The sequence below is a fragment of the Gorilla gorilla genome, chromosome 1 (assembly GCF_029281585.2).
Source record: "Gorilla gorilla gorilla isolate KB3781 chromosome 1, NHGRI_mGorGor1-v2.1_pri, whole genome shotgun sequence".
Taxonomy (NCBI): Eukaryota; Metazoa; Chordata; class Mammalia; order Primates; family Hominidae; genus Gorilla; species Gorilla gorilla.
In genome coordinates this window covers 79887381-79900118 of record NC_073224.2, presented here as the reverse complement: position 1 = coordinate 79900118, position 12738 = coordinate 79887381, and the positions used below count along the sequence as shown (strand labels likewise).

At 43.6% G+C, this 12738-nt stretch overlaps 1 protein-coding gene across 3 annotated transcripts in view; it reads right to left on the bottom strand.

Moving 5' to 3' along the window:
* ASTN1 (astrotactin 1) overlaps positions 1 to 12738 on the bottom strand; it is a 307688-nt gene that overhangs the window by 24265 nt on the left and 270685 nt on the right. For all 3 annotated transcript variants that reach the window (XM_055377935.2, XM_055377933.2, XM_004027951.5), the window contains exons 18-20: positions 7043 to 7176; positions 3307 to 3458; positions 1836 to 1971 (exon numbers count right to left, since the gene is read on the bottom strand). In XM_055377935.2, coding sequence (XP_055233910.1) covers positions 1836 to 1971; positions 3307 to 3458; positions 7043 to 7176 — 422 coding nt within the window. The remainder of the gene's footprint in view (positions 1 to 1835; positions 1972 to 3306; positions 3459 to 7042; positions 7177 to 12738) is intronic.

Below are 12738 nucleotides of genomic sequence, written 5' to 3'. Positions count from 1 at the left end.
CAAAAAACCAGGCTTGCAGCCCATGTATTCTCAACTCTTAATCTAGGGCTCTGTCCCTATCCCAAAGGCTTGAAGCGCAGCTCTCCTGGATCCTTCCGGGAGAGGAATGTCACTCCTGGCCTCCCACACGGCCCTCTTCTTGTGATCTGCAGCGCCACCTGGTGGAGATTTGCTGTTTCTTCCTTAGCCCCCTGCATTGGCTCCAACTTCTCAATAATCAGCATTCACAGTTCGCATTTTATAAAATGTAGGAGGGACATAATGGGAGGTCAGCAAAGACAGCTGGAGTGAGAGACGGTATTGGCCTCGGTCTCTGATCAGAAACGCAGCCAATCAGGCCAACATGAGGAGGGTCGCAGTGTGGGTAATGGCTGCACTCCTAATACCACTACTTGTACATTGGAACTTTGGAATTCCTAAGTAACAGTGTGATTTAGTCACAACTGAAGGACTACTGAGCCTTTACTATAAATGATAATTCAAGTTTCACTGAGTTTGAGATGCCTTACAGCAGGTTAGGTGGTCTGCACTCCCAAATCCTTGTTCCTTTCACCCGCTCCCCTCCAATAAAGGGCCACAACTGCCCCCCATCAAAAGAGCCAACAAGAATCATGGCATTGGTGGAATCACCCAAAAAGTGGACCAACATGGTCTTAGTATTCTCATCTGTGTCTATATATACTGTCGAAATCCTCTAGAATGTCACTTGTGTTTACGTACTTTACTTTCATCATGCATGGCCCATAGCAACATCCCTTTTTCCTATATTGAAGACATTCAGCCTGAGCACTGAAGTTCATCTTGCAATCAATGCCACTCAAATTTCTAGTGCTTTTCATCTCTGAACTCTTTAACTGTGGAAATAGAAATGATTTATTCTGGAAACCTTGACTCTATTCTCGTGATCTCCTCTGCAAACTGTTAAATGTTTTTCATACTGATGGGGTCATGAAGTCCTACAACGACATCACTATGAATTCTGCCTTAGCACCCAAATTTTTCCATCATGATTTAGATTCTATCATTATCTCTCCTCTTCTGGCATCTTTTACATCTCTGCGTCACAAACATTTTACAATTGTTTCCAGAGCACAGGGAGAAATGGGGAAGAGTTCGCAGAAAGAATAGGGTCATTCCAAGGGCCATGATATAGTTCGCTGCGTTTCTTTGAAGAAAAGTGCTGCCCATTTCTAACATTTCTAAATTACTTCAATGCCATTGGAGCTAGCTAGCTTTCTAAAGCAGAGTTCTTGGTATTCTATGCCTTTCCTCAAAAATGACTCCTTGGACTTATAGCATTCTATCTTTCCAGTCTCACTTTCTTCCTTTCCCTTTTACTCACCGTCTGCCTCTGCCTTACTAGACTACTTGCTACTCACCTTCATGCTTCTTCACCTTTGCCTTTGCAGCTTCCTGAGCCTAGTATACCTTTTCCAACATGACTGTGGGTTGAAATTCTACACAACACAGTTTAGATGACATCCACTCTAGTTAGAATTAATCACTTCTTTCTTCTCTTTTACAATTTTTTTTTCATTTTTTGCTTTTCTATCTGCACTTATTTAATTCTGCCTTAAGTTAAAGTTAGTTTTTTATATCTTTCCCCTCTATGTTGCAAACTCTTCAAGGGACAGGACCGTATTATCTTTCTAGATCCCCCCATTCCAGTGCCTAAGTACTCGAGAACATTCTCTATAATGCCACCTGGGATAAGACTTCAGAGACTCAACATGTTTTGCTGAGTCTCTAAAGGAACTCAAGTAGCAAGAAGAAACCGGTAAGAAGCCTTGGGACTGTCAGGGTAAGAAGTCACTAGGTAGGTGTGTGTTACTCACATGTAAATGGTGTCAGGTTCCAGGCATCGTATGATCAGAGAGATGGTGGTGAGCTGCTTGTCCGGCACCTGAGATGGCATTGCACAAGGAGACTTTGCTCCAGAGATGATGTCATCCACAAAGCTCAGCACTGTTTCTGCCCAGAGGAGAAGGAATGGAAAAAGCATGAGAAACAATGATGGCCAAGCAATGAGGAGATGGAGTCAACTCAATGAGAGCTTAACATGACAATGATTTGGTCCTCAATCTCTAGAGTAGAGAAGGAGACTTAGAAGGAATGGCCTTTTCTATTTCATATTTAACCACTCAGAGCTGTCTAGAGTTAGTTCAGACACAACTAGGGCAAGAGATACACATCACATCTGAGAGCTTCTTTTTTTTTTTTTTGAGACAGAGTCTAGCTCTGTCGCCCAGGCTAGAGTGCAGTGGCGCGATCTTGTCTCACTGCAACCTCCGCCTCCCGGGTTCAAGCAATTCCCCTGCCTCAGCCTCCCAAGTAGCTGAGATTACAGGCACATGCCAGGGTTTCACCATGTTGGTCAGGATGGTCTCGAAATCCTGACCTCGTGATCCGCCCAGCTCGGCCTCCCAAAGTGCTGGGAATACAGGCGTGAGGCACAACGCCCGGCCTGGGCGCTCCTTTATAAAATGTTCTTGGCATGGACAGAGATAGCATTCTGGTCAGTGGTCCCTGCCATACCTCAGCAATACCTGTGCACATCAGGCAAAGGGCCTTGGAAGAAGCGGTAGGCAGCTCTCTATGCCTGAAGCAGCAGCTGCGTATGTCTCTAACCCTCAGTGGCAGGCTCACCAGTAGCTGTTTATTTTGAATTAGATTGTTGGTGCCATCATCCTGCTGGTGACCACATCCCATGCATAAGTTTTTGGGATTATGAATGTTGACCTTTCACTGTGTGCAGGTAGTGAAATATTAAGGCAAGGAACATTTTTCATGGGGTGTTTCCATTCCGTTAAGGCTTCCCTCTTACTAGCTGGACCTGAGAAAAGCAGTTTGCTTCAGGAAAAGACATGGGCCAAACACATCTGTTTGCACATGGTTTTGCCTGGAGGGGGGTTATTAGCAAAGGAATTTCTTTTCTGTAATCATGGCAGTGGTTAGCAGAGAATTGTTTCCTAATTGTGGGCTAGGATAACTAGTGTATTGTATTGTTGTTTCTTTGTGAGTGTGCCTAGAGGCAATGAAATAGACACCTCTTTTATAAACAAAAACAAAATCAAAACAAGGCTTTGTCAGATGCTCACCAGGCAAAAACTCTTAAATGGACAAGATGGCTGCTGCTTGGAAGAACAGCTGCTTCTTGGAGAAGAAGAACAGCTTCTTCTCCCTGCTCCTCCTGCATTGCCCTGGGATACTGGGGACCAGGAGCAAAGCCATGAGGCAGGGCATTTTTCTTTGTTTTAGTTTTATCACCTTGGATCAAGACAAGCCCATGAAGTAGAAGGTGCTCACCTGTCTCCACTTTGGAGTGGTCCATCCTGTCAGTGACTTTCTCTTGACGGAGGAGGTAATCTACAATCTGCACCCCGATTGGTGGCTCTGAGTGTTCCCACTCCAGGACCACAAGAGTGCTGCTGGGCTCGTGAACCGTGGAGAGTCTCAGCCTGTGTGCAGACAGGAAGGAACATGAAACAGGGACAGAACTGTGACTCACTTTGGGCACTGACTACCTCAATTGTGATACTGTAAGCTTTTCTTTCCCAACCAACTACAAAAATGATCTCTTTGAGGGCCTGTCTCTTTCAAAAGATAGTAATGTTTTTGAGGACTCTTGAGATCTATGTTTTATGTATTAAATGGCTGTTACATATTATAAACTCAGCCAATAAGTGTAAATAAATAAATCAGTAGGTGAGTCAAAGATTAATGAATGTCTGCATATTACATGGGTCAGAGGATAGGGCTTTTGGAGTAGTACCATTTTATATGGCTGGAAAATATCATAACTTCTAGATTTTCTCTTGAAAAATATCAAGAGAGTGTGTGTATAGTGCTCATATAAAGACGTATTGAAGGTGATGTCCAGAATCTCAAATTAATAAGGCCACAGTTGGTTTGGCTTCCATAACCTTATCAGGATCTGCCCTGCTGGTGGGGGAAACCCCAGCTTCCCTTCTTGCTATGGGAACTAACCTATCCTTTTCTCCAGGCCATCTGCTAGCTGGACCTTGGAAAAGGTTCAGTTTGGAAGTAATATTCATAGGGGGCTTTACTGGACAAGAGAAAGTTGGCCACATGTCAAGTTCTCCTTGGAGTGATGTCCTCTGCCTGCTTGCCCAGATTCTGATTTCGGTTTCTGTCTTTGCTCTTAGGTTTATATGGATATCCTGGTTCCTGATTCCAGCCTTTCCTTGCTTTTCTCACTTCATACTCTCCTTATTCTTTACAAGTTGTCCACATTTATCACTGTCTTGCCTTGCCAGCTCATACCTCTCTGTACCTCGCAGAAACTTAATAATCCTTGTTGGCATTCACTGGTATGGATCTCTTAATTGTCCACGTGGTTTCAATTCACAGCTGCCTTCTGATTTCTTCTATGTGCCTCAGGTTTTCCCTCTTTCTTCCAATTCTGTGTTTCTTTCAAGACCACTGGATTCTGGGAATGTTCCCCATTCCTGCTTACTCCAGCCTCCCTCCCTTACAAGTATCCCTGCCATTTATCTCATCCTTGGTTCCCAGATATCATGATCACTCATATTCCTGGCCCTCCTTTTCTCTGCTTGGCTCACAGGTGCCTGTCGGTCGTCTCAAGGATCACTGTGCAAGGTACTAAGAATGAATGACACCAAACCATCTGCAATCTTCAATTTCAATTCAACAGATATTTGTGAAGCATCCATTTGCTACTGGGGATGCAGTGGTGCACAAGCCCATCCCAGTCCCTTCTTAATTAAAGGAGCTTAGTGAGCAATAGAAGCATATAATTATACATGTGATTATAATAATATGTGATAAGAGTTTCAAAAATAAATTATAGTAGACTGTGGGCACAAAAGTAAGGAATTCAACTAGTGGGAAAATAATACAAAACGCATGCTCTTCTGTTAGTGAAGGAGTGCATAGTTTGCATATGACATTGAAGATGGAATAGACCCAAAACTGTGCAGATATTGACAAATTCATTAATTAGAGTCATATGCAGAGTGCTGTTTTGAAAAAAAAAGCATTAGGAATGTTAAATAAGTTAGATTTCTGAGAACACAAATTCTGTGAAAATATGGACTAAACCCAGCCTCTTCTGAGAAATAGAAGTGTATATGATTTACACAGACTTGTGTAAAACTAAAGTATATTTTCGTTTCCCACTGAAACTAAGGTTTGCTACTGAAGGAGGTGATCAGTTGTCAAGAAAAGGAAAGTCCTTAATAGACATTTACTGTTTATGAAAATTTAGCCCAATTTAATCTTTTGCAATAAGATTTAGTAAACACAGGTTTAAAAACAAAATAAGCCCTAGGACATTATGGCTGGATCTTGTGTCCACCTGATAACATTTGGTAGCTTCAGTATTGTTTCAGAGGTAGCTCTCTTACCTGGTGAATTAGTCTAACAGCAGCAGTTCTCCTAGTGGCTCCCTTTATACTAAATGAAAGAACTTTTATTAATAATGAGCTTGATTCTCTTTTAACTCAAGAAGTCCAATCATGACTATGAAGAACAGGAAGCCAAAGGCTGGTGTATCTACAGCCAAAGGCTGTAGGTATCTAAAACCACCTACAGAGAGAAGACAGACTGTGGACAAGAGAAGAAATTGGCTTGTAATGACCCTCTAGTGCTGCATTCTCCTCTTTCCTCTGATTTCTTCTTGCTCTGTCCTGGCCCTTTGGTGCCTACCCGCACCTGCATGAAACAGGCCAGAGGGCAGCCTCTCAATTGCTGGTTTCCTAAGCGGTCTTTTGCTCCTGCCTACTCAGCCTTTCACTTTTGCAGGCCCTGATCTTTACTTCAGGATTTCTTTGCCTTACCAGCCCCTGGGGTCACTCTCTTCCAGCTTGTCATGCCAGCACTCTTTATTAGATACAATATTCCTGTGACTTCAGTCCCATGGCAGATGCCATATTAGAGGCTACAAGGGATTCTTGTCTCAGGTCCTAGCCCTCAGCTTGGCCAGTTCTGTTTCGTCTTCCATTGAGGGGAAGGAAATTGGGCATGTCCATTCTCAGACACCTTTGTAGCACTTCATCCTCTTCACCCCTCAAATGCAGACTCTCCTATTGTTCATCCCCAGCCCTCTGCTCTTCCCACTTGATTATTGTTCTGGAGCACTCTTTCTAATAGCTGTGGTTTCATCTCCCATTTCTCTGGGGTTGACTGAAATCTCATCTCTAGTATTTACTTTTTTGCAGAGCTCCATCTTTCTTTCTGCACACTGAACATCCCCACACACTCAACTACCCCATGACAGCTCCAAGGCAAGCCCAAATGAAACTGGCTTCCTCCTCAAACCTGCCTATCCTTTGATTCTTCTTTGCTCACTGGTGGCCTATTCATCTTCCCAGCCACCAGGGTCAGAAGTCTTAAGTTCACTTTCCACTTCTCCTTTCTCCTCACCACTACTTCAATCAGTCACCAAGCCCTGTTGGTTCTGCCCACATCATCTCTTAATTTTATCCTCTCCGTACTATAATGGCCAAGAACATGCCTCTTAACCAATTCTGCTTCCTGCTCTACCACTTTGGAAAAATCATTCAATTCATTTGAATGCATTTTTTTTGTCTATTAAATGAGCAGTATCTAACTGCTCCATACAATGCCTGGCACCCAGTAAGTGTTCAATGAGTGGTTATGTTGTTGGTCTAGTTAAGCTCTCAGTGTAGATCTCTAACTTCTTCCATTACAATGGCACTTTTCTCCCCATTGTCTTCTAGTTATGCTGTCCTACTTTCTCCACCTTCAAGGAGAAGTTCAAGCGCTACCTCCTCCACAGAGCCTTCACCATGGTGTCAGTTCAGACTTGACCATTCCCTCTTCACACTTTCTTTAAATGCCTCTTGCTAACACTTGTCACTCCCTTTCTCTACTAAAACCATCTGTGCTGCCTCCCTTGGTAGATTGAAAGCTCTCTAAAGGCAGGTATGGTGTCATATTTTTCTTTCTGTTTCCCAGTACCCAGCCTATTTCTTTGCAAATAGTAGACACTCATTATCTGTTTCCAGAGTAATGCTGAAAGAGAGAAAGAGAACCATACACAGGCTGTGGGAGAGGTGCACAGGTGGGGAGTCCATCAGCTCCAAAAGCAGTGGAGTCACATCGACACCAGTCCTCGATGACATCTCCAGTCCCTGAGCACCAGAGAGAGCTCATGGTAGCCTCCTGCAAGAGCTGCATGAGAGAACAGGGAAAAGATTGAGTGTTGAGAAGCCAGGGCTAGGCCATCAGAATCAAGAGGCAGAGTGTCAAGGATCTGCATGGCCCTAAATTACTTCCAGCAGCAGGTTGTGTCGCCACTTTATCATTGTCTCAAATTCTGATTCCAGGAGATTGTTTCTGGGAAGCCTGAGCCTCTTAGAACCTCTAGGGTGTCCGTCTCCCTTTACCGTAACAGTTCCTCCTTGTGGTAACGGGCTGCCACTTTGGCAGCAAGTCATATTCCGCCCTCCATCTGCCTCATATACCACTCCATCATTCCACAACTTAGGCTCTAGAAAAAAAATTACACCTCTACCACACATCTTCTGGGTGGCTACTCTTCCCTCTGCCCAGAGGCATTTGCCTTTTCCCAAATGCTTCTCTGTGCATCCTTATCTACCTGCCCCATTATTCCCTTTGCATTCCTTCAGCATGCTTTCTAACCTGCTTGCAATATTTTTGCAATGCTGCCTTGGGTTGTGATTTGGCATTAGGCATTTCTTTCTTAGTAAATCATGAACAGGAGAAGCAATGTGGCACACAGGCTAAGAGCTGGGCTCTGGAGCTGTCAGCCCTGAGTGAGAACTCCCGCTTTGCCAATCACTGCCATGTGACCTTGGGCAAGTTACATAAGCTCAGTTTCCTCAATAATAAAATGGGATAAAAATAGCACTTTCCTAATAGGCTTGCTGTGATAATTAAATATAATAATATATGCCAAATGAAATAATGTATGCATAGTACCTGGAACACATTAGTCACGAATAAATGCCAGCAATTATTATTGTCTTTGAATAACAGGGTTGAGTCTTAGATAGAAATTTGTAACCATCACAGAACCTAGCAGAATTCTTTACATGCAGAGGGTTCATAGAGATATTTACTATTAAGTAAAAGGACAGAAGAATAAAATTAGACCAGTGAAGTAACAGAACCCGTAATAGGGCCAGTCCCTGGTGGGGACGTGGATCCTGATGGAGTACTGACCCTTCAGTGGGGCGCTGCTGCCTCAGCCCCATCCCAAGGGGAGGGAGAGGGTGGGACTGGCTGCAGGGAGCGTGGCTGGTCCAAGCTAGCCAAGTCAGGACTTTCTCTCTTGGTGAGCTCAACATCTGCAGCTTTGGCTGTTTCTTATGATTCTCTTCTCTTTGTTTCATTCTCACCACATTCACACCTAATCAGTAAATTAGAAAAGTGAAACCTGGCTATCCTTGAAAATTTTAGACCAAAGAATTCAAAAGAAAAAAGAAAAGAAAAAGAGACAAACGGAAAACAGGAGATAACCCTCCAAAAATCAGAATGTCTAAACCTAAAGCCAGCAGCCTATGTTCCATTCTTTCAGAACTTTACATTGGCCACCTTAGGTTAGAATAGTTAGACTAAGGGTCCATCCTGCCCCCTCCCCAGATTGGAAGCCTCTAGGAAACAGAAACCAATGAATGATTATAACTATCATTTGTGCAGAGATTTATAATTTACAAGGCTTGATGCTAACACTTTGATGAATGGTTATCATGATTTACAGTGGAGAAGACTGAGAGTCAAAGAGATGAGGTGACTTGCCCAGGGTCATAGGCTGGTGAAAAGGGCAGTGCCAGAACCTGAGTTCAACATGACTCACTGGACAACTCAGGCTCCCAGCATGAAGCCTGGTGTATAAGTGCCCACTTTATGCTTTGCCTGACTGATCCAAACTCAAAATTAAAAGGTGCATTGCTTAAAACTAGGAAAACAGACGTCCTTTGAGATAGGTAGAATAAAGGCAATATTGTGACTACTGCCTTGCAGAGCCTTCAATCAACAATTATTTGCTAAGCACCTGCAAGGGGCCATTTTCTACGTGAAGCATTAAGGATACGAGGATGCACAAGACACCTGTGGCCCTTGTCTCCATAAATCTTAAAGTCAGATGACAAACAAACAAGCAAAGTTACAATAACCAAATCACCACACCTGTGGTTAGAACCTCAAAGGAAAAGGTTGAGCTGCCATGAATGCATATGGTGGCAAGAGAGACAAGGAAGGGTAGATAAGCTCACAGAAGGGTACGCGGAGGCCTCTATGAGGATGCAACTTTTTATCTGAGCTCTGAGGGCTGGATCAAAAGTTATTTACTCATGAAAGTTGAAGTGGTGTTCCAGGTTGAAAAAACAACGTCAACAAGACTAGCCTGGATGGAACTTGACTTCTAAAATCAATGAAAAAAAAGGTGGGTCTGTCTGTAAAAGACAGCCTGAGGGAGAAAAGACATTCTCAGCAAGTGGGAGGGAGACAGGGCTGAAACACAGAAGCCTTGTGGGTTATGGTGAGGCAGGGGTCCACATTTCAAGAGCGCTGGTAAGTAATTGCAGTATTTAAAACAGTGGAGCAACATGATCAGATTTTCAATCCAAAAGAGAAAGGACAAATACCTGTGATGACAAATAAGCTAAATGTCATTTTGCAAAAGCTGTCACTTTCCATCTTCAATTCACACCACTCCATAAGAGTTCCTGCTCTGGGCAGGGTATGGTGGCTCATGCCTGTAATCCCAGCACTTTGAGCGGCCGAGGCAGGAGGATCACCTGAGTTCAGAAGTTCGAGACCAGCCTAGCCAATGTGGCAAAACCTCATCTCTACTAAAACTACAAAAAGTAAGCTGGCCATGGTGGCGGGCACCTGTAATCCCAGCTACTCAGGAGGCTGAGGCAGGAGAATCTCCTGAGCCTGGTAGGCAGAGGTTGCAGTGAGCTGAGATCATACCACTGTACTCCGGCCTGGGCAACAGAGCAAGACCTGTCTCAAAAAAACAAAAATTAAAATTAAAAAAAAAAAAGAGTTCCTACTCTCTGAATCCTGGGCTGCAGGTAACTGCAAACTGTTGGATGAGGATAGAAGAGAGGAATTAAGAAGGAGCCCATTTGGAAAGAAAAAGAAAGGGAAATTACATTTGTCTGAGTATCTACAATGTACCCAGCATTGCATAGGGAATCCACATTTTTTATCAGATTTAATCCTTATTCCAGGAAAGAAATAAAATTTTCCAATTTTTGTTATTGTTGTCTCTAAGGAGAGTGGTTGAACTTCAAGCTAAATTCATCTATCCATTCATTTATCTATTTATGCATCTATTCATTCATTTATTTAGCAGAAAACGAACTATGCATCAGCCACTTGCTAGGCACTGGGATTCTGGAGAAGAAAAACATCCTTATAGTCTAGAGGGGAGGAAAAAACTATGTCAACAGCTGCGATAATAGGTGATGCATGCTATAAAAGATGTAGATACAAGCCGGGCACGGTGGCTCATGCCTGCAATCCCATCACTTTGGGAGGTCGAGGCTGGCGGATCACCTGAGGTCGGGAGTTCGAGACCAGCCTGACCAACATGGAGAAACCCCATCTCTACCAAAAATACAAAATTAGCCAAGCATGGTGGCACATGCCTGTAATCCCAGCTACTCGGGAGGCTGAGGCAGGAGAATCGCTTGAACCCGGGAAGAGGAGGTTGCAGTGAGCCAAGAACATGCCATTGCACTCCAGCCTGGGCAACAAGAGCAAAACTCCGTCTCAAAAAAGAAACCCAAAAAAACAAAAACAAACAACAAAAACATACAAACAACAACAATAAAAAAAAACAAAAAGATGTAGATACACACACAATGGGAATTACACAATGGGAATTACATGAAGGGATACGTGGGTTGGCCTAGGAGTGTAAGGAAGGGCTCTTGGCAGCTGGTGATGTTTGAGCTGAAACTGAAGTAACAGCAGGACTTTTCCAGTGGTAGAAATGTGGGCAAGAACATTCTTGGGACAGAGAGTTTGAAGTCTGAAGGGCCATAAGCATGAGAAAAAATGTGTTTGAGGGGGTAGAAAGAGTTAAATTTTGGAGTGCAGAGTATAAGATATAGAGTGGTAACAACCTAAGTAAGTGAAGACAAAATTGGATCATGAGCTGCCTTGTAATGATGTTCTCAGGACATTAGATTGTATTCAATAGATTCTGTGGAGCCATTAAATTACTTTGATGCCAAATTATCTGAAGTTCATATTAGATATAGAATTCTGGGTGGTCTGTTAGGGAGACCAGTGAGAAGATTACTTTAATGGGATAGTAGCCTGATATCACAAAGGATGCCGGAAATAGGTTGTGATGGGGGTGTCATAAAAAGAGAATGAATTCAAGAGGTATTTGTGGCTCTTGGTGATAAAATGGATGTTGGGAATGATGAGGAAATTCTAGGAAGTGGCCCTAGTCTCCAGTTCAGGCAACTTAGTGGAAGATAGTGCCATTCACTGGCATGGCCACACAACAGGTATGAGTTTGTGCTGGAAGATGATGAGTTCAAATGTGTTGGGTTTGAGATACGTGGTTCATTATATGGTTTGACCTATTTGTTTGTTTCTTTATGATATTCACAGATTAGACTGAAATATAGCATCAGAGATTATTTAGTCCGACAGGAGGACAATGAGACCAACAAAGGTCAGAAAATGGACCCAATGATATGCCAGATGTAGAAATAAAAACACACATTGAATTATATTCTAATGTTATGATTTGGCACTCCTCTACTTCTTAGCTTCTTCACTCGTCATCTCCATTCTTTAGGAAAGGGCAAAATTAGAAAGAAAAACAGAACAGCGGATGGCAAAGACAAAATATGTCTAAGGAAGAAACATGTGACAGTGACTGAACTCCAGCTAGGGCCACTTGTCTATGTGTTTAGAAATCAAAGAGTTCAAAAGATGGCCAGATGGAAAGCATTTCTCAACCCATCTCTTAAAACTGGTGCAGGGAGAAAGGGAAGGGGCTGGGGTAGGGCCAAGTAGGGGATCCAGAAAGGGAGTTGCCAAAGACAAACTTCCTTCAGCTTCCCCATTTTGCTTGCAATCATACAAAGAAAGCACGATGTACTCTCTCATCTCCCAGCATGCTTTCTCCATTCTGGAGCTCTGCACGCCCTGCTGCAAGGATGGTTTTGCATGAACTCTCTGATCCCACTGCTCCCAGGCAAGTGGCCCGGGAGCTCTTAGGGTATCAGCAGCAGCAGCCTTGAGACAAAGAGGGGCAGGTAAGGGAAGAAGAAGAGGGCTGGGCATTGGCTTAAAGACACTGCAGCTCTGGGTCTCTATGGTGACCCAAGCCCTCTGCCTTTCCTTTATCCTTTCAGACCCATCCTTCCGAAGGTCTCTTTTCTCCCACTCCTCTTCCCGTAGCCACCTTTATCAGATTGAAGACAAATGTGTAGGCCACGAGAACAATTTATCTTTTTGCTCCTGTGAAAAACCTTATTTTCAAACACTCGGTGAAATATCTGTGGCTGAGGCGGGTAGGCGAGAGAAACACACACACCTACAAAATCCCTCCTGTTGGTCTGGGCATTACCTATGAAACAAACACCAGGTGTTCCTTAAGGAGAAAACAGAAAGCAATTATCACCCCACCTGGATGGGCACACCTCTCAGGCAGGTAAGCAGCTCACTGCTGCAACTCCTGCTGCCTTGTCCCCAAGGCTGCCTTTGCCATAGTTCCAGAAGTCCCACACCCAG